This window comes from Myxine glutinosa, chromosome 6, assembly GCF_964187855.1.
Source record: "Myxine glutinosa chromosome 6, kmMyxGlut1.1, whole genome shotgun sequence".
Classification (NCBI taxonomy): Eukaryota; Metazoa; Chordata; class Myxini; order Myxiniformes; family Myxinidae; genus Myxine; species Myxine glutinosa.
Genome location: NC_136266.1, coordinates 38,715,322 through 38,743,147, shown reverse-complemented (window position 1 = coordinate 38,743,147; position 27,826 = coordinate 38,715,322). Strand labels below are relative to the sequence as shown.

At 41.2% G+C, this 27,826-nt stretch overlaps 1 protein-coding gene across 4 annotated transcripts; it reads right to left on the bottom strand.

The window, feature by feature from the left end:
* Positions 1-765: 765 nt before the first annotated feature.
* LTAP1 (lipid transport auxiliary protein 1) lies at positions 766-26,772 on the bottom strand. Of its 4 annotated transcripts, XM_068119850.2 has the most exons (8): positions 26,398-26,627; positions 25,134-25,235; positions 21,883-22,000; positions 14,433-14,486; positions 4,930-5,096; positions 2,998-3,056; positions 2,215-2,444; positions 766-1,206 (listed from the first exon to the last, which is right to left on the bottom strand). In XM_068119850.2, exons 1-7 carry the CDS (start codon positions 26,515-26,517, stop codon positions 2,216-2,218), a joined length of 849 nt encoding a protein of 282 aa, XP_067975951.2. In that variant the 5' UTR covers positions 26,518-26,627; the 3' UTR covers positions 766-1,206; position 2,215. The 4 variants fall into 4 exon arrangements, with proteins under 4 accessions (XP_067975951.2, XP_067975950.2, XP_078635861.1 ...); XM_068119849.2 differs by having other exon boundaries at positions 766-2,444; positions 26,398-26,772; XM_078779735.1 differs by lacking the exon at positions 14,433-14,486 and having other exon boundaries at positions 26,398-26,622.
* Between the last annotated feature and the right edge of the window lie 1,054 nt (positions 26,773-27,826).

Below are 27,826 nucleotides of genomic sequence, written 5' to 3'. Positions count from 1 at the left end.
GAAGGAGGGGAGGGGAGGGAGGGGGGAAGGGGAAGGAGGGGGGGAAGGGGAGGGAAGCGGGGGGGAGGGCAGGAAGGGGACAGGTGGGGGGAAGGGGAGTGGTGGGGGGGGGGAAGGGGAGGGGGAAGAGGAGGGGAGGGGAAAGGGGGGAAGCAGGAGAGGGAGGGGGTTCATATATATGCTGGTGGGTGAATGGGGTGAATATGGCGTTCATCACGTTTTTGAGTTAAGTGTGATGCCGCTCAGGAAGAAGAAGAAGCCGTACTGCCAACTTCGTACACTTCTGGAATTGTTTGATTTATTTGTATTCAAATGTCTGGTGATTGTTTTGTATTTATTTATGCGAATGTGTACTTGTATATAACTGTCATTAATTTTAAAAGGCTCAGGCACTATCGAGCAATTTTTTTTTAACTCCAAAAAAACGATCTTTTTTTTTTTTCATTATTATTATTTTAATTTTTTTGCCTAAAACACTCCCAGGGACTCACTGATGAACCTCTGAAAGTTTGACGATGATCCCTTCAGCCATCTCTGAGAAAAATGGCGACACACAGACAGACACACACAGACAGACATCTCTCTTATATAGTAGTTTCCAAACTAAACCGCTTCCTTAAGACACGGGTGCGATTTTTTTTTTCCAGCCATTTTGTATTTTCTTTGTAACATTCTGCAATAAAAACCTTTATACAGTGAAAATGGAACACAACACGGTGGATTTCCACGGTGCATGTCTTCCACAGAAAATACAAACTAATATCGTTGAACTCTCCACCAAAGATGCATGTTGAGTTAAACTTTACACAATAGCCACATGTACACTGTCGCAGTGTTATGTTTATATACCAAAGGCTTTCATTTGCATATCCAACCACAGGTTTATCAGCTGAATGTTGGTAAAGGTATGCCAACCACTATGGGAATCAAAGTGAAGATTCTGCTTCAAACGGACAAATGGATAACGCCCAAAATGTCAGCTTAGCTGTGCTTCCCACGGTGGTTGGTACACCTTTGGCAACTTTAATTAACTAGTGAGATACCCGTGCTATGCGCGGGTGGAAAACCAAAAGCAAACAGGCAATGCAGATACGGCGAATGCTAAAGCAAGGACTTCCATGAAAAACATACCCGTTCCAAACAAACGGGTACGTTCACGTATAGAAACATCGATCGTGGGACCGTGGCAAATCTGCATATGGCGATCTGCGAAGTTCACGTTCAGAAAGTAGAAACCATCACGGCATGTCGTCATTCACTTGAACTCGATATCTCTTTTTTCATTTCAAACAACATAACTCCAATCACAAATTAATCACAAAATTAACTTTTAACAACATTGTTAATGTTTCCTTCATTGTAAAAACTACCAAGTCAACAGTTAAAAAGATTTTGAGCCGATAAGTGTTACGGCCTCGGCAAGATCGATGGAGACAGCGATCTGTTAGCTACTTGGGCTGTGTATAAGCCATGTGGAATTTTCTCATGTAGAGATTAAACCCACGTCGTTTGAACTTTGGCAGAGGTCATTATTTACTTTTAATGATGTTTATATACGAATCAAAAATAAGATAATTGGTTTTGGGTCGTCCTTTCCACATATCTCGTGGGATTGTGAGTTGGAGAGACGGCCGTGATGGCGGGGAGGGGGTTGGCATTCTCCCAAGCAGGGATTCAACCCATGTCCTTATAAAAGGTCTTTGTCCGAGGTCACCGAATCCGATCGGTGCAGATGTGCAGCGATCGGTGCAGCCGTTTGTGCGGCACCCGAGAAAATAACGTTATGCGGGAGTCCAAACCTGAAAATGCTGGAGGCCAAAGCTGAAATTGGAAAAACAATATAGCCTATTTTACTCCAGGAGATCCCAGAATTACCCACCCAAAATATCGTTGCGATCGGTTCAACCGTTTTTGCGGTACCTTCGAACGGACGGACGGACAGACAGACGGACATTTGGTGAATTATAGTAAGATAAGCCCATCATTTGAATTGTGTGCCGATGCAGGCCGACACGAGCCGTGACAAAGATTTATTTCCTCTTTCCTTGGCATAAATGACCACGATCGCAAAATTTATTCCCATTATATAAATACACCGTCTGCAAAGACAGCAATGCTTCAGTGGCCTTGGTTTTATACCATCCATCCCTTAGCGCCAGCACACGGTCAACCAACCAGGAGGTGCCCTCCATTGCATAGCTTTAGGTCACACACCTCACATCGTGCTCTCCAGCGTGCGGTAACTGTCCTTGGATTTCAACTCCAAGAAGTGCTTGGGTCTGCGTGTTCGCGATGTCGATGGTAAGTATGTGACCTGCACGCTCGACTGGGCCGCTGACTGGTCGAAAGACGTTTGTCTCTCACCAAAGTGCCGCTGGCCCCAGGTTCCAGAGCCTCCTAGCTCCCGAGCTGCTGCCTGGTGTTGCATTCCTTGGAGCTGGATCCTAATAGGAACATGGGAACTAGTGAAGGAAGCTGGGTATTCTTCAATCACATCTTTCTTTTAAAGTTGGAAGCATTCATTGGGGGAAGGGGGGTGCACAGAAACGTCATCTTTCCAACATTTCATCTGCTCAGTTCTAAAGAGTTATCTCAAATGGAATGAAGTCCCCTGTTAATGAGAAACATTCCTCCTAAGGTTGTGGGTGATATACTTTCTGCAAAATCAAAAGGCCTCCTCCCTTAATATCTGTATACAATTTGCAATAAACACGAGATCTTTACATATGGTAAGAATTGCTTTCAGGAGAAAATGTTTTTGAAGTTTATACCAAACCGATCTGCTTCAAATTCTGGAACGTATTCCGTGTGATTAACATCAACTGGCATGAAATTATATCCATACTTCTCCAACATACTCACACAAGCATAAACTACCTTGAAGGTATAATGGGCACATCGTAATAGTTTATGAACACAAACCATGGGCACATACACACATCATGCGGGAACTACAGATATGAAAATGTGTGAAACGATGCTCTTCATTATCCTTACCCTCTGCTAATTTCATTGACGAGTTGCATGTACTTCACATATTCTTGTTCCCCAAACTCCTGCAAAATAAAGATCCATCCTTCAATTGTGATAACTAGGACAAGAGGAAGAAGAAAGGACACAATGCGGAAGTTGAGTTCAAACAGAGGTAAGACATTTACTTGCTCCTACTCTATTACTTGATGCTCACATACACCTGTAGGACGGAGTCCAACAGGATGGTGCAGCAGGTGGTGCACATACCTTTGAGCTGTCTATTCAGGGTTTGATTCCCATCCTGACTGTGTAAACTGTCAGGTTGGTGCTTTGGACTGGTGCAGGCAAGGTGCTGCACCACAAAGTGTGCATTAAGCTGGTGTCCCACCTGCTGCCATTAGTTGGTTGTTGTTCAACATTCCACAGTAACTTTTGCAAAATAGGCAAGGTATCACACCCCCTGACAAAATACCTGCCACCTTCAATCAAACTTCAGGCCTGGCCATTTCGTGCGTGAAAGACTTGCACGAAGCGTGAAAGCTCGATGGGCCACTGACTCCAATTTAATGGGGAAATAAACATAGGTGCAATACCCCCGGTGCTCACCTGGTGGAATAAACAGTATACTGCGCTGACTAAAGGTATTTTAAACCAATTCTATTGGTTGCTAGAAGACAGGGCAGCATGTAGAATCATACTAACATAATCATAAGACTTTAAACAAACAAACAAAAAAATACCTATTTTGGGGGGCAACCTCCCCTCCCTCAAGCCCATATACCTCCTAAGACCCCAATTTTTATAATGCCTTGAACAAACTTCGTTACATCATGGGTGATGAAGGTTATGGTCAGGTTTCATCGAAATAGAATGTGCAGCTTCGGAGAATAAATCTAATTCCTATTTTGGGGAATCGAACCTGGATCCACTTTGACCCCCCGGTAGACCCCCTTAGACCCCGATTTTTGTTAATGCCGTGAACAAACTTTAGTCACAACGCAACAAATATAATTTATGCCAAATTTGGTCACAATCCCTTCAGCGGTTTCGGAGAAGTTGCAAGTGCTTACGGACGGATGGACGGCGTGCCATCGCATAAGCTCCCCTGAACTATGTTCCAGGTGAGCTAAAAATGCGAGTTTGATTCCCGACCCGTCTACGCAGTATGATATTGGTGCTTTAATTGCATCACAAAGTGCGCCGTCGGTCAGATGGATGATAAGCTGGGTGTCTCGTCTGCCAGAATTATTTATTGGACGTTAAATATGCCACAGCGTCTTTCACAAAGGGTGGGTGAGCTATCACCGGCACGATGAACAAATTACAAATTCCTTCCCAAAACTGCGAGTAGCAAGTTATCTAGCTGTAGCAATGGATGACGAAAGGCATGTGAGCCAAACATGACTACATGAATGAGGCAGACACCAAGATTGATGGACAAATCTATCAAAATGCTTTTAAACTTCTACACACCTGCGTGCCCCTTCTACCCACCTGCGTGCCCCTTCTACCCACCTGCGTGCCCCTTCTACCCACCTGCGTGCCCCTTCTACCCACCTGCGTGCCCCTTCTACCCACCTGCGTGCCCCTTCTACCCACCTGCGTGCCCCTTCTACCCACCTGCGTGCCCCTTCTACCCACCTGCGTGCCCCTTCGACCCACCTGCGTGCCCCTTCGACCCACCTGCGTGCCCCTTCGACCCACCTGCGTGCCCCTTCGACCCACCTGCGTGCCCCTTCGACCCACCTGCGTGCCCCTTCTACCCACCTGCGTGCCCCTTCTACCCACCTGCGTGCCCCTTCTACCCACCTGCGTGCCCCTTCTACCCACCTGCGTGCCCCTTCGACCCACCTGCGTGCCCCTTCTACCCACCTGCGTGCCCCTTCGACCCACCTACGTGCCCCTTCGACCCACCTGCGTGCCCCTTCGACCCACCTGCGTGCCCCTTCGACCTACCTGCGTGCCGTAGCGTGCATGCTCATAGGCGTTGGCAAAAGCATTCACCGTGCTGGCCCGCAAACCTCGACACACTCCAGGATAGCTCTTAAGCAAATCAAGGAGGTAAATGCGCAGGTTCATGCATGGTGAACGAGCAGGTGCTCCCACCTCCTTCAGCTGCTCATCTGTAGTGGGCACAAGTGACAGGCCACAGTGCAGTACAAAACAGCTTTTTCACCAAACGAATTCATTGAGAAAATCTCAATACTTTTTTCCTTCAAGATTGGTATCCAACATCAGTAGAGATTATTGTTTTTCACATTAAGTATGTGAACGTGGATCTTTCCAATGCAGTCACCCAACAAAACGATCTCTATTATTATACACTGAAAGGTTGACTTTGGGCACCTATCTCCTTCAGTGTGCTGCTGTCTTCGCTCCCATCTGTGTTTAGATGCTTCACGGTGATTTTGCCATTGATTATTTTGAACTTTTCCCAACTTGATTTAGGTGGGTTTTTAAGGCAAAATATGTCCAGCTAACCTAATGAACACCACTATCTTGCTGCTCCACAGCTATCAAAATTCAGTCCTGTCATTGTCATTGTTGTTCCAGCTATATAGTTGTCCTGCGGTGAAGATCTGGTTCTGGTGTGCGTGCGTGGTCATCTCCATATGCAGGTCAGGAACAGAGTCCTCCCAGTGCTCGAAGTATCCACCACACTCGAAGTACGATATTTTGATAGGGAATCACGATTCATGGACCAACCTGTGACCTTTTCTTGTCCTCAAAGTTTTGTTCCGACGGCTCTTTTCAGGGTCGTCACTGAGCCCCAGACACCTTCCAACTGCAATTCATTTGTAGTGACGTTCCCAGAGATGGTTTTTAAAATCTCTGTCAGGTTCTTCTTTGTCATTCCCTTTGCTCCAATTATCACTGGTACAATTTCAGAATTCTTCAGCTTCCCGGATCTTTAGACTTAATTTTTTGAGATCCTGGTATTTGGTCATCTTGATTTCTCCATTGTTTAGGCCAAAATGGCTGGGTACTGACACCTCGATAAGCAATGCCGTCTTTTCCTTTTTGAACCTTACTATATCTGGTCACAATGGTTTGGGACATTGATTTTTTTTGCAGATGTGCCAATGGATTACTCTACATACTTTGTTGTGCCTTTGTCTGTACAGCTGTTCTGACATAAGTTTTCTACATCCCAATAGGAGGTGACTCGTGCTTTCTGTTTATGCCTTGCAACATCGACTCTTGTCCAATTGACTCAGTCCTGCCATCTTTTTAAAACCATTTGCGTAGCGTCCTTGGTCTTCGGAATTTGTTATGGTTCATTCTCCATCCCAGTTGAGTTAACCTCTTCTTAGCCATTCCAATGAGCCTTCTTTGTCTGTGCCAATCTGTCAAACTTTATTTTTATATTTCCCTGCTCTTTTATCATTCTCCCAGTTGTTGGTGTATGTTGATATTTTGTTTTATCTGTTTCTTTTGTCTTTTTTTGCAGTCATTGGGGCTATACTCATTGTTTCAGTTTCTTTTTTGACATCTTCCATTTGCATCTGTCTTTTTTTTTATCACTAACGCACCTCGCAATTTTTTTGCTCGGTGAGTTAGGTATACCTTTTCTGGATTGCTACCTTCATGTTTGTGTACAAATTAGATTTGGTAGTCTGTTGACGCTTTTCACATACTCGGCCAATCCTACGGTCATCGTTATATACACTTTGTGAGCTCCATCAGGCCAATACTCCTTCTCGTCTCGGCAGGTACATTCTCGGAATGCATTGATTTTTGTAAAACATTTTGTGGATGGTAAGGACTTTCCTCGTTTTGATATCTAGTTTGTTGATTTCCATTTATGGCCAGTGTATTAATCTGCAGCTGTATTGGAACACTGGTATTGCTGGTTAGTTTATGGCTTTCATTTTGTTCCTTTTTTGCGAGATATGTTTTTAGGGTGAGCCTTGTTCTTCGCAGGTATTCCTTGGTAATTGTTTCATGCATTTTTTTGTGACAATTTTTGTGGCCCTCTTCTACTCCGAGGTATTTGTATGATGCTTCATTGTCTAGTTCCTGTATTGTATCCAGGTCGATTTTTACAGTCCGTTTTTGTTAGTTTACCTTGTACGAATGTGCACTTGGCGCATTTATCCAGGCCCAATTCCATTTGAATATCAGCGGTGTACCATTTCACTAATTCGACCTGTTTTGCTAAGTTCTCGTCTTTGGTGTGAAGAGCTTTAAATCATCCATGTACTGTAGATGTGTCACCTTTCCTGTCTTTGAACACTCTTCTATTGGTTGTCGGGATGTTGTATCTATGTCCTGCCTCATCAATGAGGTTGCTTTGTGGGTCCAGGTCAAACAAAACAGGAGCAGGGAAAGCTCGTCCCGGTATTTCGATCTTTCTTTCCAAGTGCTGTAATATCAATGTGGTATTCCAAAGCTACATTGCCTTCTCAATCAGTTTGGTTATTTGGGGATTGATTTTGTACAATTGCATGCATTTTATCATCCATGAATGTGGGACACTACCAAAAGCTATTTTATAGTGTATCTTGGCTGTGGACAATTGGGTTCTTCGTGTTTTACAGTTTTTGAGTATGGCCTTGTTTAGTAGTAGGTGGTGTAATGTTCTGTCACATCCTCTTTTACATCCCTTCTGTTCTGCCTCGAGGCAACCTCCTTGTGTTAGGTGATGGTCCATAATTTATGTGATGATTCCCACCAGAAGTTGGTATGTTGTTGAGGTTCTTCAGATTTTGGGATGAGGAATGTGTTACCTTCTGTGATTCACTCATCCATTACCTTTTCCTGATGGATAAGTTTGTTGAATTTCTCGAGCGTAGTGATTGTGGAGAGAATCCAGTTGCTTTAGCCAGAAGTTTGTAATTCCACCTGGGCCAGGGATTTTAAAGTTTGGCATTTTTGCAAGTTTTTTTATTTCTTCATCAAATATCACTGGGGACGTTTCCTTTAGATCTGGGGTTCTTAACCTGGGGTATCCATACCCCTTGAGGGTATGGGGACCAAAATCTGGGGGCATGGGACTCGTAATAAATAATAATAATAAATTGTAATAAATTCAATGAAATATCAACTTTCAATATATAATAAATATTTTGCTCGAGTTCCAAAAAGACCAAAGAAAGAAAGCTGATTTTGGAAAGGCTGGGCTGGATTTTAAGCAGTTTTGGTGTGAGCAGATAGCAGCTTACCCTAGCTTGGCGAAGAGGGCAATGAATGTTGGTTCCCTTCACAACTACGTATCTCTGTGAAACAGGTTTCTCTGCATTATTGAACCTGAAATCAAAGTGGAGAAATCGACTTGATGTATCCGATGATATGCGAGTGGCGTTGTCACCAACTGTGCCCCGATTCCATATTCTGATTGCATGAGAACAGCAGCAACAATCTCACTGGATTAGTAAAATGGCTTGCATAAAACTTGCATGTTTTAGTTTAGTTTAGTTTGTTTTGTTTCTTTGTTAACAAGCAAAGAAATACATAGGGATAAATCCTAGTGATTTTCTTTCCTGTTCTGTTCCTAATTATCCATATGTAAAACTGAGCTATTGAGATATTTTGAAGTCACACTGGAACTTAATGGGACTGGTAATCAGGTGCGGATCCCCGAACTTGGCCCATTTTCTGGGTAATAAGTTACCAATTTTCATTAAAAAAAAAATAGGCAATTAAAGTAAAAACACCCCTCAGAATGCACCACAGAGAACCTAGAAATCAAAAAAATTCTAGGGGGACATGCCCCCAGTCCCCCATAGTTATGCGCACTTTTGGTGCGCCTTGGTCAGTCAACAGTCCAGCGAAGGAGGTATGGGGACATCGTGGGCAATTCGTTGGGGGTCTTGACAGGGAAAAAGGTTAAGAACCCCTGATCTAACTCAATATGTCGAAATGTCACACACGTCCATGCCCGTGGGATTCCCACGGGTGACCTCACTAGTACAGATATAATAGGCTAATGCTGTCTTTCGGATCCCAGAAGGATAAGTCTGACACATGCATACAGTTTGTGATTATACGTCTGCTGATTTTCTACACCACTTGAACAAACTAGATGGAGAAAAACGGACTTGTCTTTGTCTGTTTTGTAAAGAATAACAAGAGAAGCTTTTGACATAATTTGTTGAACCAACGAACGGATTCTCGATGGACGAAATAAGACAAGGCATAGACAGAATCAACTCCGGAGACTTGTAAGCGTTACAGGTGGGTATTGATCGGTTCCTTAGAATTTAGGGTTTGAATCCCAGTTCCGATGGAGAGAATGAATTTTAACCGATAATGGGCATATTTCTGAAGTGACATGGGCATATTTCTGAAGTGACGTGGCCATATTTCTAGGCACAGGCCAATAAGTGACATGGGCATATTTCTGAAGTGACGTGGCCATATTTCTAGGCACAGGCCAAGAAGTGACATGGGCATATTTCTGAAATGACGTGGCCATATTTCTAGGCACAGGCCAAGAAGTGACATGGGCATATTTCTAGGCACAGGCCAAGAAGTGACACGGGCATATTTCTAGGCACAGGCCAAGAAGTGACATGGGCATATTTCTAGGCGCAGGCCAAGAAGTGACATGGGCATATTTCTCGGCACAGGCCAAGAAGTGACATGGGCATATTTCTAGGCACAGGCCAAGAAGTGACGGCATATTTCTAGGCACAGGCCAAGAAGTGACGTGGGCATATTTCTAGGCACAGGCCAAGAAGTGACGTGGGCATATTTCTAGGCACAGGCCAAGAAGTGACGTGGGCATATTTCGAGGCACAGGCCAAGAAGTGACATGGGCATATTTCTAGGCACAGGCCAAGAAGTGACATGGGCATATTTCTAGGCACAGGCCAAGAAGTGACGTGGGCATATTTCTAGGCACAGGCCAAGAAGTGACGTGGGCATATTTCTAGGCACAGGCCAAGAAGTGACATGAGCATATTTCTAGGCACAGGCCAAGAAGTGACATGGGCATATTTCTCGGCACAGGCCAAAAAGTGACATGGGCATATTTCTAGGCACAGGCCAAGAAGTGACGTGGGCATGTTTCTAGGCACAGGCCAAGAAGTGACGTGGGCATATTTCTAGGCACAGGTCAAGAAGTGACATGGGCATATTTCTGAGGTTTTGCATTTCATGGGTTTTAACTAGTTTTGTTTTGTCTTTCGTGGTATGGGTTCACAAGGCAAAACCATCCTTGCAATCTCGGTATTATGTCCATTATGTTACCCTGTGCTTGCGAAGCGAAAATCAGGGTTAGGCATTTGGTTGCATACGTGTGGTGTACGTGTGGCGTACGTATGTGTCGCATGTGTACGTGCGTGCGTGTCTGCATTTTTTAAAATTCATTTTCTCAGCAACTGTTGGCCCGATTGACACGAAATTTTACTGTAGGAGTGCCTCCGCCTGTAGAATTTTTTATTCATAATTATGACGTCATAGGTCACGTGGTATGGACGCCATCTTGGAAAAACGTTGCACCTCTATATCTCCAAAACTGCTCAATGGGAAAAATTGAAACATGGCTCATTGTCAAGTGCTACTCACAGGGAATAAGATATGTTAATGATGATGTCATTGGTGCCTTAATTATGACGTCATAATTTGACAGGGACAATGCTTAGTCTGATCAGTTTTGAAATTTCTTGAGCGTGATCTATGCAACAATTATATTAGAGGATATAAATTTATGATGTCATCGGTTACGTGGTCTGGCAGCCATATTGGATCAAAGAAAAGCAAGACCAAAAATCTAACAGCGGCGTAGCCGGTCTTGTAAAATATTATAAACCACAAACACACATGATTAGCTTTTTAAACAGTCGCTAATGCTGTTCATAACATTAAACAAAGAAATTTGGAGGAATCCCGACATCCGTGAGGTAGGTTTTACTTACAGAACTGAGGGAAGATCTACTGTAATCTATATAGCCCACAAGGGTTGGGGGTGTGCTCATTTACCAAGTGGCTAGCTAGTGCTTGCCAGCCAGCCGTTCCTTAACGATTTTGAATGGAGTGCTTGCTCAAATGCTTAAACCACTTGGCGATCTCTCCACAATAAACTTGGTAGATGAACACACATCCAATGTTCTTGAGACCCGACCAGAGATCGACTGTAACCCCAAAGAGGAATGACCCTTCCTGCCACTCCCCTAGTGAGCGGGTGTACTTGTAAATTAAAATGTCGGTTGGTGGAGTCATCCATCGTAATGACATCATAGACGTAATGACGTAACGGACACAAAACTGCCGCTACTTTAATATGTAGAAGATGATATCTTTTAACTTCCCTTCGTAGTGACTGCAAACTTACTGGATTAGTGTTACGATTAGATTTACTATAATATTAACGTTATGTCATCATTATTTCGAAAATTATGTTACCATTAAAAAACCGAGGTGAATTCCTTTATTTATATTGGTGCCGAACACCGCTTATATCACTGATTCATGAACCATACACCGCTTCAATCCATTAATTTTCCATTCACGACATTGGGATTAAAGTGTTATGGTTATATTTACTATATTATTATTATTATTACGAAAACGATACCACTGAAACGATACACTACTGTATTAAGAAACCTGGGCTTAATTTGTCCGAAGCGGTCCGAAGGTGAAGCATAACGCCTAAGGCCTATACGTACCGTAACGTATTGTTGGAAGAGACGTAACGTCTATGTTTTCGATATTTGATGATCATTTTAACAATCGGTTTTTTGTGTTTCACACTGAATGAAAAACGTAAAGGTAGAGCATGGCGATTGTGATATATGACAGGTTCGACGATATGTTTGGCATGAACGGCATATAAATCAAAATGGTAGAGTGTGGAGAGTCAGCCGCCGTACACCGTAATAACATCAGACGTAATCACATCACCCTGTCATGTGACCATATCCTCAGCTCTGATTGGTATACGTTTGAGGGGACATACATACATACGGATGGACAAACACTATTCGAGATGGCTTTGCCAGATGAGTTGGCTCACACAAAGTTGATTGCGCAGGGTAAGTATTTCATGAAAACATCTAGTTTTTTAAGTGCAACTATAAATTTGTGCCAAAAGTCTTCTCACCTGCTACTGCATTTTTTCTGTGAACTTCACAAAATAGATTTTGATGAAGAAACAAATTTCCGTGAAATTTGTTCATCTTTTTCAATGTTGTTGCCTCAACTTTTGAACTCAAACCTGGAACTTATTACCCCGTACACGCAAAGTGAAAAGCAGGGTTAAGCAATTGGTTCATGTCCATCCATCTATCCATCTGTATTATCAGTTTATGATCGAGGAGCAGCTTATTTAAATTGAATGTATTTTGAACACGAATCTAACATGAATAGTAAGACAAGTTTGCCCTTTTATAGTACTTTGACTCTGAATTCATCCCGATTGCACATGCACATAGAGGAGTCAGATACATTTTTACTCTGCCTGCTTGTCTGGCTGTAAAGAAAAATTGAAAATCATTCCAAACAGGAAACGCACTGTTTTTAAGGACAAAAAGGGCACAGAGAACTAATGTAATGTGTTTGATAAGGTGATGCAATAGATGTAGCGTAAAACGACAGCAAAACCCAGAATTATTTAATTAATGTGCCTTTAAACCTCTTGAAACCTTTATTTAAATTGATTTATGTATTTGAACACTGCAGAACACAAATCACCTTCATAGTACTTCCAAGAACCTCCAGTTTTGTAGTACTTGGACATTTCAATAGGGTGGTGTATAAGGGTGATGCATAAGACTGCTTCATCGTGATAAACTTCTGGATATCTTTGTTTACGATCCTCAAAATCATTATTATATTTTATTGAAATACATATATGAACACGGTGTGGGGTATCCTGGTCTATGTACTTTCTAGTTTCAAAAAGCTTCGGGGCAAAAAAACAAAACTTTCTACACATTATATTGTGCCGTGATATTTCTAAACTGCAAAGTCTTGAACTGCAAGGCCTCAACTCAGCCCACCTGTCCATAGCAATGTGGAGAAGGGCCCATGACATGTTCTAGAAAATGTTACTGGTGTATTTAAATAACATAATAATTGATGTGCAATCGAATGTGAACTTCAGTGGAAAGTTTACGTTTCCAAAGATAAATAGCATCAGGAGCCATCTATTTATACCATTTGTATGGAGAAAGAGCTTGGGGTTGCAATGGGAGGGAAGGGGGAAGAAAATGGTTGTTAAACTAGGAAGGTAAAGAAAGGAGAGATAAAGGAGAGAATGGCTGCCAATGAATAGCTCATATTAAAACGTGGATATAAATTAAATAAATAAATCAAACTTTACCAGATACTAACGTTTTCATGGACCCAATTATCAAACATTGCTTGCCTGCTTGATTTGGCATTTCTAACAGATTTGACGGGAAAATTGAATGAACGCCCTGAACTGTGGATCGTAAAAGGAACAAAAGGCAAATGCCGACATGATTAGTGCTGTAAAAGCTTTCAAGTTCAAATTTAACCTTCTGATATATCAAGTCCAGAAAAGGAAAATGCAACATTTCCCTTCTATGCTCCCAACGCTCAAATAAAATAGCATTGCTGTCGGAATTGTGCACATGGACAAGTACAGTGATTTCCTGATCAGGCATGGCCAGGAATTCAGAGATATGTCAGTAAGATATGTCATTCAGAGATATCTCTGCTCACCTTCACTCCTTCATTCCTCTTTTCTCTCGCCTCTGGAACAAACTCCCTCACTCTCTTCAATCCCACTCCACCCTCCAGGTCTTTAAAACAGCTGTTCACCACCATCTCTTATCTTCCCCCATCCAAAACCTTGATCTTTTCTATCCCCGATAATTTCACCCCAATTCCACTTTTTGAAATACCAACTTCTGTCCTGGAAGTCCTTGGTGTCCTTGTGTTTTATACTTCTCCCACCCCCCTCCCCCCCCTTCCCACGCCTCCTCCCTCGCCTCCTCCCCCCAAGCCCTCTCCCTCCCACACATCTCCCACACATCTCCCTGTTCTTAAATGTTGTGTGCTCTCAAGTGTTTGTGTGCTTCCCATTCTCTTGTCTTCCGCTCCCTCTTTTTGTGTATTTTGTTTGTCCGGTTGATTTGTTTGTGAAGTGGATATCAGCTCTTTCACGAGCCTCGATTCAGTATACAAAAAAAAAAAAAAAAAAAAAAAGGGTAAAGATCAATTTCCCTTCACTTTAAATATGTATTTTTGTAATTGAACTCTAATAACTAAATATATACCCTTATCAATAATTCAAATATTTTCAATTTATGTTTTGGTAGCTCCTGAAATATTTAATTAATCAAAAGTAGCACACTTTGAAAAAAAAGGGTTGGCGATACCTGATCTAACACGTGATGAATGGACGGCCTCTTATCATTGGCTTTTCTCTGTCTAGTTTGAGCAAAACAAACTTAACTCGACTCAGCCTTTTAAAAATGATTCTATGCTATTTTCATTCCAGGTATCAGCAATCCCAGGTATCGTACACCTGATCAGTCACTTACCCAGTGATTTGACAGCATCGATGGCCTTCATCCTGTACAAGAATTTAAATTCACCTGAAGAGGTGTGGCAGGTAAATGAAGGAAAACAAAACGAGCTGAATTCACTTTTGAGTTGTACTCAGATCCAGTAACACTGAGAATAACTCAACAGGTAATCATAAAAATCCCCTTATTACCGACAAGTTGAAAAATAATTGCTTTTAACTCGTCCCATGTGCCAGCATCTGTTGGTGGACGTTAAAAACCCCACGGGGTCCTTCCTGAAGATTAGGCAAGCTTAGGCAAGATTAGGCAAGATTAAGATTAGGCAAGATTAAGATTAGGCAAGATTAAGATTAGGCAAGATTAAGATTAGGCAAGATTAAGCTTAGGATTAAGATTAGGCAAGATTAAGATCGTAGGCAAGATTAAGATTAGGCAAGATTAAGATCGTAGGCAAGATTAAGATTAGGCAAGATTAAGATTAGGCAAGATTAAGCTTAGGATTAAGATTAGGCAAGATTAAGATCGTAGGCAAGATTAAGATTAGGCAAGATTAAGATCGTAGGCAAGATTAAGATTAGGCAAGATTAAGCTTAGGATTAAGATTAGGCAAGATTAAGATCATAGGCAAGATTAAGATCCTAGGCAAGATTAAGATTAGGCAAGATTAAGATCTTAGGCAAGATTAAGATTAGGCAAGATTAAGATTAGGCAAGATTAAGATCTTAGGCAAGATTAAGATTAGGCAAGATTAAGCTTAGGATTAAGATTAGGCAAGATTAAGATCGTAGGCAAGATTAAGATTAGGCAAGATTAGGATTAAGATTAGGCAAGATTAAGATCTTAGGCAAGATTAAGATCTTAGGCAAGATTAAGATTAGGCAAGATTAAGATTAGGCAAGATTAAGATTAGGCAAGATTAAGATTAGGCAAGATTAAGATTAGGCAAGATTAAGATCTTAGGCAAGATTAAGATCTTAGGCAAGATTAAGATCTTAGGCAAGATTAAGATTAGGCAAGATTAAGATAAGGCAAGATTAAGATTAGGCAAGATTAAGATCTTAGGCAAGATTAAGATCTTAGGCAAGATTAAGATCTTAGGCAAGATTAAGATTAGGCAAGATTAAGATTAGGCAAGATTAAGATCTTAGGCAAGATTAAGATCTTAGGCAAGATTAAGATTAGGCAAGATTAGGATTAAGATCTTAGGCAAGATTAAGATCTTAGGCAAGATTAAGATTAGGCAAGATTAAGATTAGGCAAGATTAAGATCTTAGGCAAGATTAGGCAAGATTAAGATTAGGCAAGATTAGGATTAAGATCTTAGGCAAGATTAAGATTAGGCAAGATTAAGATTAGGCAAGATTAAGATTAGGCAAGATTAAGATTAGGCAAGATTAAGATGAGGCAAGATTAAGATTAGGCAAGATTAAGATTAGGCAAGATTAAGATTAGGCAAGATTAAGATTCGGCAAGATTAAGATTAGGCAAGATTAAGATTAGGCAAGATTAAGATCTTAGGCAAGATTAAGATTAGGCAAGATTAAGATTAGGCAAGATTAAGATCTTAGGCAAGATTAAGATTAGGCAAGATTAAGATTAGGCAAGATTAAGCTTAGGATTAAGATTAGGCAAGATTAAGATCGTAGGCAAGATTAAGATCCTTGGCAAGATTAAGATTAGGCAAGATTAAGATTTGGCAAGATTAAGATTAGGCAAGATTAACATCTTAGGCAAGATTAAGATTAGGCAAGATTAAGATCTTAGGCAAGATTAAGATCTTAGGCAAGATTAAGATTAAGATCGTAGGCAAGATTAAGATCCTAGGCAAGATTAAGATTAGGCAAGATTAAGATTTTAGGACTCTTTCATTCCTCTTTTCTCCCGCCTCTGGAACAAACTCCCTCACTCCCTTCAATCCCACTCCTCCCTCCAGGTCTTTAAAACAGCTGTTCACCACCATCTCTTATCTTCCCCCATCCAAAACCTTGATCTTTTCTACCCCCGCTAATTCACCCCAGATCCACCTTGTTTGAAATTCCAACTTCTTTCCTGGAAGTCCTGGCAGTGTCCATATGTTTTATACCTCTCCCACCGCCCCCTTCCCACGCCCCCCCCCCCCCCCCCCAAAGCCCTCGCCCTCTCTCAGATCTCTCGATGTCTCCATGTCTCCATGTCTCTCGGTCCCTGCTCTCAAATGTTGTGTTTGTGTCCTTCCCCCTCTCTCCCCATCTTGTCTACCGCTCCCTCTGTTATATGTTTTATGTGTCGGTTTGTCTTTCTGTGTGATTAATGTTCGCTCTTTCACGAGCCTCGATCTTGTATACAAAAAAAAAAAAAAAAAAAAAAAAAAAAAAAGCAAGATTAAGATCTTAGGCAAGATTAAGATTAGGCAAGATTAAGATTAGGCAAGATTAAGATTAGGCAAGATTAAGATTAGGCAAGATTAAGATTAGGCAAGATTAAGATCTTAGGCAAGATTAAGATTAGGCAAGATTAAGATTAGGCAAGATTAAGATTAGGCAAGATTAAGATTAGGCAAGATTAAGATTAGGCAAGATTAAGATCTTAGGCAAGATTAAGATTAGGCAAGATTAAGCTTAGGCAAGATTAAGCTTAGGATTAAGATTAGGCAAGATTAGGATTAGGCATGTTTAAGATTAGGCAAGATTAAGATTAGGCAAGATTAAGCTTAGGCACGATTAAGATTAGGCAAGATTAAGATTAGGCAAGATTAAGATTCGGCAAGATTAAGATTAGGCAAGATTAGGCAAGATTAAGATCGTAGGCAAGATTAAGATTGGGCAAGATTAAGATTAGGCAAGATTAAGATCGTAGGCAAGATTAAGATTCGGCAAGATTAAGCTCTTAGGCAAGATTAAGATTAGGCAAGATTAAGATCTTAGGCAAGATTAAGATTAGGCAAGATTAAGATTAGGCAAGATTAAGATTAGGATTAAGATTAGGCAAGATTAAGATTAGGCAAGATTAAGATTAGGATTAAGATTAGGCAAGATTAAGATTAAGCAAGATTAGGATTAAGATAAGGCAAGATTAAGATTAGGCAAGATTAAGCTTAGGCAAGATTAAGATCGTAGGCAAGATTAAGATTCGGCAAGATTAAGATCGTAGGCAAGATTAAGATCTTAGGCAAGATTAAGATTAGGCAAGATTAAGATCTCAGGCAAGATTAAGATTAGGCAAGATTAAGATCGTAGGCAAGATTAAGATCCTAGGCAAGATTAAGATTAGGCAAGATTAAGATTTGGCAAGATTAAGATTAGGCAAGATTAACATCTTAGGCAAGATTAAGATTAGGCAAGATTAAGATCTTAGGCAAGATTAAGATTAGGCAAGATTAAGATCTTAGGCAAGATTAAGATTAAGCAAGATTAAGATCTTAGGCAAGATTAAGATTAGGCAAGATTAAGATTAGGCAAGATTAAGATTAGGCAAGATTAAGATTAGGCAAGATTAAGATTAGGCAAGATTAAGATCTTAGGCAAGATTAAGATTAGGCAAGATTAAGATTAGGCAAGATTAAGATTAGGCAAGATTAAGATCTTAGGCAACATTAAGATTAGGCAAGATTAAGATCTTAGGCAAGATTAAGATTAGGCAAGATTAAGCTTAGGCAAGATTAAGCTTAGGATTAAGATTAGGCAAGATTAGGATTAGGCATGTTTAAGATTAGGCAAGATTAAGATTAGGCAAGATTAAGCTTAGGCACGATTAAGATTAGGCAAGATTAAGATTAGGCAAGATTAAGATTCGGCAAGATTAAGATTAGGCAAGATTAAGATCGTAGGCAAGATTAAGATTCGGCAAGATTAAGATTAGGCAAGATTAAGATCGTAGGCAAGATTAAGATTCGGCAAGATTAAGCTCTTAGGCAAGATTAAGATTAGGCAAGATTAAGATCTTAGGCAAGATTAAGATTAGGCAAGATTAAGATTAGGATTAAGATTAGGCAAGATTAAGATTAGGCAAGATTAAGATTAGGATTAAGATTAGGCAAGATTAAGATTAAGCAAGATTAAGATTAGGCAAGATTAAGATTAGGATTAAGATTAGGCAAGATTAAGATCTTAGGCAAGATTAAGATTAGGCAAGATTAAGCTTAGGCAAGATTAAGCTTAGGATTAAGATTAGGCAAGATTAGGATTAGGCATGTTTAAGATTAGGCAAGATTAAGATTAGGCAAGATTAAGCTTAGGCACGATTAAGATTAGGCAAGATTAAGATTAGGCAAGATTAAGATTCGGCAAGATTAAGATTAGGCAAGATTAAGATCGTAGGCAAGATTAAGATTCGGCAAGATTAAGATTAGGCAAGATTAAGATCGTAGGCAAGATTAAGATTCGGCAAGATTAAGCTCTTAGGCAAGATTAAGATTAGGCAAGATTAAGATCTTAGGCAAGATTAAGATTAGGCAAGATTAAGATTAGGATTAAGATTAGGCAAGATTAAGATTAGGCAAGATTAAGATTAGGATTAAGATTAGGCAAGATTAAGATTAAGCAAGATTAAGATTAGGCAAGATTAAGATTAGGATTAAGATTAGGCAAGATTAAGATTAAGCATGATTAAGATTAGGATTAAGATTAGGCAAGATTAAGATTAGGCAAGATTAAGATTAGGCAAGATTAAGATTAGGAAAGATTAAGATCTTAGGCAAGATTAAGCTTAGGATTAAGATTAGTCAAGATTAAGATTAGGCAAGATTAAGCTTAGGATTAAGATTAGGCAAGATTAAGATTAGGCAAGATTAAGATTAGGCAACATTAGGCAAGATTAAGATCGTAGGCAAGATTAAGATTCGGCAAGATTAAGATTAGGCAAGATTAAGATCGTAGGCAAGATTAAGATTCGGCAAGATTAAGCTCTTAGGCAAGATTAAGATTAGGCAAGATTAAGATCTTAGGCAAGATTAAGATTAGGCAAGATTAAGCTTAGGATTAAGATTAGGCAAGATTAAGATCTTAGGCAAGATTAAGCTTAGGATTAAGATTAGTCAAGATTAAGATTAGGCAAGATTAAGCTTAGGATTAAGATTAGGCAAGATTAAGATTAGGCAAGATTAAGATTAGGCAAGATTAAGTTTAGGCAAGATTAAGATTAGGCAAGATTAAGATTAGGCAAGATTAAGATTAGGCAAGATTAAGTTTAGGCAAGATTAAGATTAGGCAAGATTAAGATTAGGATTAAGATTAGGCAAGATTAAGATCTTAGGCAAGATTAAGATTAGGCAAGATTAAGCTTAGGATTAAGATTAGTCAAGATTAAGATTAGGCAAGATTAAGCTTAGGATTAAGATTAGGCAAGATTAAGATTAGGCAAGATTCAGATTAGGCAAGATTAAGATTAGGCAAGATTAAGATTAGGCAAGATTAAGATTAGGATTAAGATTAGGCAAGATTAAGATTAAGCAAGATTAAGATTAGGATTAAGATAAGGCAAGATTAAGATTAGGCAAGATTAAGCTTAGGATTAAGATTAGGCAAGATTAAGATTAGGCAAGATTAAGATTCGGCAAGATTAAGATTAGGCAAGATTAAGATCGTAGGCAAGATTAAGATTCGGCAAGATTAAGATCGTAGGCAAGATTAAGATTCGGCAAGATTAAGATCTTAGGCAAGATTAAGATTAGGCAAGATTAAGATCTTAGGCAAGATTAAGATTAGGCAAGATTAAGATTAGGATTAAGATTAGGCAAGATTAAGATTAGGCAAGATTAAGATTAGGATTAAGATTAGGCAAGATTAAGATTAAGCAAGATTAAGATTAGGCAAGATTAAGATTAGGCAAGATTAAGATTAGGATTAAGATTAGGCAAGATTAAGATTAAGCTTAGGATTAAGATTAGGCAAGATTAAGATCTTAGGCAAGATTAAGATTAGGCAAGATTAAGCTTAGGATTAAGATTAGTCAAGATTAAGATTAGGCAAGATTAAGCTTAGGATTAAGATTAGGCAAGATTAAGATTAGGCAAGATTAAGTTTAGGCAAGATTAAGATTAGGCAAGATTAAGATTAGGCAAGATTAAGTTTAGGCAAGATTAAGATTAGGCAAGATTAAGATTAGGCAAGATTAAGTTTAGGCAAGATTAAGTTTAGGCAAGATTAAGATTAGGCAAGATTAAGATTAGGCAAGATTAAGATTAGGCAAGATTAAGTTTAGGCAAGATTAAGATTAGGCAAGATTAAGATTAGGATTAAGATTAGGCAAGATTAAGATCTTAGGCAAGATTAAGATTAGGCAAGATTAAGCTTAGGATTAAGATTAGTCAAGATTAAGATTAGGCAAGATTAAGCTTAGGATTAAGATTAGGCAAGATTAAGATTAGGCAAGATTCAGATTAGGCAGGATTAAGATTAGGCAAGATTAAGATTAGGCAAGATTAAGATTAGGATTAAGATTAGGCAAGATTAAGATTAAGCAAGATTAAGATTAGGATTAAGATAAGGCAAGATTAAGATTAGGCAAGATTAAGCTTAGGATTAAGATTAGGCAAGATTAAGATTAGGCAAGATTAAGATTCGGCAAGATTAAGATTAGGCAAGATTAAGATCGTAGGCAAGATTAAGATTCGGCAAGATTAAGATCGTAGGCAAGATTAAGATTCGGCAAGATTAAGATCTTAGGCAAGATTAAGATTAGGCAAGATTAAGATCTTAGGCAAGATTAAGATTAGGCAAGATTAAGATTAGGCAAGATTAAGATTAGGATTAAGATTAGGCAAGATTAAGATTAGGCAAGATTAAGATTAGGATTAAGATTAGGCAAGATTAAGATTAAGCAAGATTAAGATTAGGCAAGATTAAGATTAGGCAAGATTAAGATTAGGATTAAGATTAGGCAAGATTAAGATTAAGCTTAGGATTAAGATTAGGCAAGATTAAGATCTTAGGCAAGATTAAGATTAGGCAAGATTAAGCTTAGGATTAAGATTAGTCAAGATTAAGATTAGGCAAGATTAAGCTTAGGATTAAGATTAGGCAAGATTAAGATTAGGCAAGATTAAGTTTAGGCAAGATTAAGATTAGGCAAGATTAAGATTAGGCAAGATTAAGTTTAGGCAAGATTAAGATTAGGCAAGATTAAGATTAGGCAAGATTAAGATTAGGCAAGATTAAGATTAGGCAAGATTAAGATTAGGCAAGATTAAGATTAGGCAAGATTAAGATTAGGCAAGATTAAGATTCGGCAACATTAAGATTCGGCAACATTAAGATTAGGCAACATTAAGATTAGGCAACATTAAGATTAGGCAAGATTAAGATATTAGGCAAGATTAGGCAAGTTATCTCTGGCAACTTGGACAAATTAAATTCCTGCTCGAACCTACAAGGGCACGGGCGTGCTCCCAGCAATGATACAAACAGGAACCACGGGCTGAATATGAAAATGATTCAACTCATCAAGGTGGAAGTTGGCACCGATCTCACCTGGGTTCAGGTTTACTTACATGCAGACCCCAGATCATTCAGCTTCAGTAAGCGCTCATCCGTCTCCGACACCAAACGGGGCTCCCAGCGTAGTTCCTGGACGCGCGAGAGGCGGCGGTCGATCTCCTCCCGCAACTCCTGCGTCACAGTTGTGGTTGGAAATCGAAAGCAAAGAATCAACTTGAGCCGACCATTTTATTTTGAGTCTATAATTTAATTGTAAGAGAGTACGATGAGTAATGTGAACTCTATCTTGACAAAAACTCAAAATATATGAGCATGAAAAAAAACACCTGTCCACGAGTACCTGTACATGTCGATCACGTTGTGCTTTTGTGACTTAAATCAATAAAGTGCAACCACATGATATCTCTCCTGTCAGAGAAACACCACCATTCACGTGTCTTATTATGGTGCTCTGTCCGAAGGATGATTCAATACTTCCAAAGCAGCCTCGCGGCCCTTTCCACTGGGTGGTTTGCCGTTTACACTGGGTGGTTTGCCCTTTACACTGGGTGGTTTGCCGTTTACACTGGGTGGTTTGCCCTTTACACTGGGTGGTTTGCCATTTACACTGGGTGGTTTGCCCGTTTACACTGGGTGGTTTGCCGTTTACACTGGGTGGTTTGCCCTTTACACTGGGTGGTTTGCCGTTTACACTGGGTGGTTTGCCCTTTACACTGGGTGGTTTGCCGTTTACACTGGGTGGTTTGCCGTTTACACTGGGTGGCTTGCCGTTTACACTGGGTGGTTTGTCGTTTGCACTGGGTGGTTTGCAGTTTACACTGGGTGGTTTGCCGTTTACACTGGGTGGTTTGCCGTTTACACTGGGTGGTTTGCCGTTTACACTGGGTGGTTTGCCATTTACACTGGGTGGTTTGCCGTTTACACTGGGTGGTTTGCCATTTACACTGGGTGGTTTGCCCTTTACACTGGGTGGTTTGCCGTTTACACTGGGTGGTTTGCCGTTTACACTGGGTGGTTTGCCGTTCACTCTGGGTGGTTTGCCGTTCACACTGGGTGGTTTGCCCTTTACACTGGGTGGTTTCCCCTATACACTGGGTGGTTTGCCGTTTACATTGGGTGGTTTGCCGTTTACACTGGGTGGTTTGCCGTTTACACTGGGTGGTTTGCCGTTTACGCTGGGTGGTTTGCCGTTTACGCTGGGTGGTTTGCCGTTTACGCTGGGTGGTTTGCCCTTTACGCTGGGTGGTTTGCCCTTTACGCTGGGTGGTTTGCCCTTTACGCTGGGTGGTTTGCCCTTTACGCTGGGTGGTTTGCCCTTTACGCTGGGTGGTTTGCCCTTTACGCTGGGTGGTTTGCCGTTCACGCTGGGTGGTTTGCCGTTCACGCTGGGTGGTTTGCCGTTCACGCTGGGTGGTTTGCCGTTTACACTGGGTGGTTTGCCGTTTACACTGGGTGGTTTGCCTTTCACGCTGTGTGGTTTGCCGTTCACGCTGTGTGGTTTGCCGTTCACGCTGTGTGGTTTGCCGTTCACGCTGTGTGGTTTGCCGTTCACGCTGTGTGGTTTGCCGTTTACGCTGGGTGGTTTGACCTTTACGCTGGGTGGTTTGCCCTTTACACTGGGTGGTTTGCCCTTTACACTGGGTGGTTTGCCATTCACACTGGGTGGTTTGCCATTCACACTGGGTGGTTTGCCGTTTACACTGGGTGGTTTGCCGTTTACACTGGGTGGTTTGCCGTTTACACTGGGTGGTTTGCCGTTTATACTGGGTGGTTTGCCGTTTACACTGGGTGGTTTGCCGTTTACACTGGGTGGTTTGCCGTTTACACTGGGTGGTTTGCCGTTTACACTGGGTGGTTTGCCGTTTACACTGGGTGGTTTGCCGTTTACACTGGGTGGTTTGTCGTTTACACTGGGTGGTTTGCCGTTCACACTGGGTGGTTTGCCCTTTACACTGGGTGGTTTGCCCTTTACACTGGGTGGTTTGCCCTTTACACTGGGTGGTTTGCCGTTTACACTGGGTGGTTTGCCCTTTACACTGGGTGGTTTGCCCTTTACACTGGGTGGTTTGCCCTTTACACTGGGTGGTTTGCCCTTTACACTGGGTGGTTTGCCGTTCACACTGGTTGGTTTGCCGTTCACACTGGGTGGTTTGCCGTTCACACTGGGTGGTTTGCCATTTACACTGGGTGGTTTGCCGTTTACACTGGGTGGTTTGCCGTTTACACTGGGTGGTTTGCCGTTTATACTGGGTGGTTTGCCGTTTACACTGGGTGGTTTGCCGTTTACACTGGGTGGTTTGCCCTTTACACTGGGTGGTTTGCCGTTTACACTGGGTGGTTTGCCGTTCACTCTGGGTGGTTTGCCGTTTACACTGGGTGGTTTTCCCTTTACACTGGGTGGTTTGCCGTTTACACTGGGTGGTTTACCGTTTACACTGGGTGGTTTGCCGTTTACACTGGGTGGTTTGCCGTTTACACTGGGTGGTTTGCCCTTTACACTGGGTGGTTTGCCGTTTACACTGCGTGGTTTGCCGTTTACACTGGGTGGTTTGCCGTTTACACTGGGTGGTTTGCCGTTTACACTGGGTGGTTTGCCGTTTACACTGGGTGGTTTGCCGTTTACACTGGGTGGTTTGCCGTTTACACTAAGTGGTTTGCCGTTCACTTCCCCATGGTAGTCAGGCCAGGAATTTGGGCAGGATGTCGGCGGTAAGGGCGATACTCGGCCCGGCCGCACCGGAAATGAACTGGTTCGACGCCCGCGCTAGAGAGGTCGCGGGCGACTGAGATGTATTAACAAATTAATTAATTAATTTGAGACGTCCAATTTCTAGTGTTTGGAGATTTGGAAGAGCTTGACCCTAGCCTTTCCCTTGCGAGGGCAAGGAGGAACTTAACACTTGACACTTAAGCTTAGTTTGAAGTGTTTGATGTGTCCGTTGATGTTTTTTGTGTTTTATTTGCTAATGTGTGTTTAAATGCTAGCTCTTACATGAGCCTCGATCTTGTAGACAAAAAAAAAAAAAAAAACTCGCCTACTCTTTGCAAAGGACACCGTGGGATCTTCAACGTCCACAAACTAATGCGAGTAAACGTGACACCCCGCTTAACAGCCATCCGATGGACAAATTGATGCCTCACCCTGCCTATGAATCACCAGGATGGCAGTTTACAGCTAGGATCGAGATTCGAACCCAGGCTAACTCAGACGTGAGTGTACGTACTCCTAGGTATCCTGTCAGCCCCCATCGCATGTAAATCGTTCAACTTGGGAATACGTGGTTCACACTGAATGTTCATTCACCTTTGGAGCATTGTGTCCCACCGGAATGTGGGGACCTCTGCGTGAGCGCATGGCAAAGCGCATGATCTGCCGCTTGGAAACGAGGAACAGCAACACGAATATCTGAGGAAGAAGAAGAGATTAAATATTTAATCCCAGAATACCTTTTTGAATTTTGAAAATTAAAGCCTTTTAAGGGATATTTGTAATGGTTTTTGTTTTCCTGTGGGCCGTCATCATGACCTTGAGAGCCAGGGGATCTCGACATCTTACGGACGGACCACTGTTGACCTCATGTCATCACGACCAACACAACATGGGTCGCAGGTCTGAGGAATACATGGAATAACACACACACACACACACACACACACACACACACACACACACACACACACACACACACACACACACACACACACACACCAGAGGCAGACACAAACACACACACACAAAAAAGAGGCAGACAAACAGACACACGGACACACACACCAACACACACACAGGCAGATGCAGACACACACACACACATATTTTCTCACACACATATACACACACACACACACACATATTCTCACACACATATTCACACACACACACAAACGCACATACACACAGTCACACATACATAAACACACAAACACGCACAAACATAAACACACACACACACGCACATAAACAAACACACACACACACGCACAAACATAAACACACACACAAACGCACATACATAAACACACAAACACGCACAAACATAAACACACACACACACGCACATAAACAAACACACACACACACGCACAAACATAAACACACACACAAACGCACAAACATAAACACACACACAAACGCACATACACACAGTCACACATACATAAACACACAAACACGCACAAACATAAACACACACACACACGCACATAAACAAACACACACACAAACGCACATACATAAACACACACACAAACGCACATACATAAACACACACACACACACGCACATACATAAACACACACACGCACATACATAAACACACACGCACATACATACATAAACACATACATCGACACACACACACACGCACATATATACATAAACACACATACATCAACACACATAAACACACACACATACACACACGCACATACATAAACACACACACACAAACACATACACATACATAAACACACACACACAAACACACACGCACACACATAAACACACACACATACACACACACACACACACACACATAAAATAAAGTTAAACACACACCGACTCTCACCATACTCCCACAGGCGATCACCAGCACCACATTGACGTTTTTCATTGATGACTCCCCATTGATCGTGCTGTTCTTCACGCGATACATTTCCTCAGATGTTTTGTTGTTGTTTCTTTTCATTCGCCTTAATAACAAAAATATATATTTCACAAGTTTAGTGCCGAGCCAGAGATTGCGAGAGTTTTACCCACAATACCACTTGACGTTTTGCAAACATCCGGCTATTCCCACATATTCGCCTCGTCTTGTTTGTCGAACTCTCTTCTCTTCCATATTAATCACAGTGAAATCTTCTGACCACAAGACAATGAACACAAGTGCTCAATGCCTGGGGAAAAGTTCAAACAGTTTCCGTTTAAATTGAATAAACTGACTGAAAATTTAATTTGTCGCCGTGGCCACCATACACTGCACAACTTCTAAACGTTAAAAGAGCAGAAACAATATCGTCTTGAAGCGAATTAATTCACAAAACGTATTTTGCATTTATACATTATAAAAAGTTACAAGGTAGTCATTTTTGACTGTTTTTCATTTTTTAATTCATGTTTCTCCCTGTATTTGAAAGATACGATTACCCTGCGCAGTCAACTTGTTGCAATAGGCCTTGGCTTGGGCAGTCCCCATGAAAAGGCCCTAAAAACACTTTTCGTTCCGAGGAAGGGGTGCGAGGTGAACTTTGGGCTGCTGGTAGACACGTACATGGTGGACATTAGGACAAAAGTTCTCCACGAGATCTTGGCCCAAGTAGGCACAGTGAGCTGTCGAAGTTGGTCGCCAGGATGCGAAAAGTGGCATTTCCCCATTTTCCCCATTTTGGTAATCGTATATCTCCGCGAATATCCATCTCCCAGGCCTCAACTCTACGGGGCCGTCAGATACTGGAACATAAATCACGAATCAGAAGTATCGACCATGTAAACATTTTATTGTCAAGATAATGAAAACTGCAACAAGGTGCATCATTCAGAAAAATAGCGATTTTAAAGGATTTCTATCATTTTTACGAGTCTGTATCTACCTCCAATAAGCCGCTGTCACACCTTGACGTTTTAGCCAGCGTATGCCGATGTATGAAAAATTTGGCGAATACGCTGGCACATGTCGAATACGTTATGGGTAAGTTTTGTATAGGTTAAGAGCACGCTGAAGCACGCTGGCATACGTCGTAGTACGCCGAGCTCGTCGACAAATTTTGTGCATGCACAAAATTTGTCGACGTATGCCAGCGTATGACTCACACCAGCACTCAATTTTGATACGTCAGCATACGCTGGCTAAATCGTCAAGGTGTGACAGGGGCTTATACCGACCGAGATGTCTGAAATGACTGAAGACAACAGGACGTACTACTATCCTCCACTTTTGGAAACATCGTGGTCCTGGGGTGGCCAATGTGGAAATTATAAAGGATGCAAATCGGTACTTT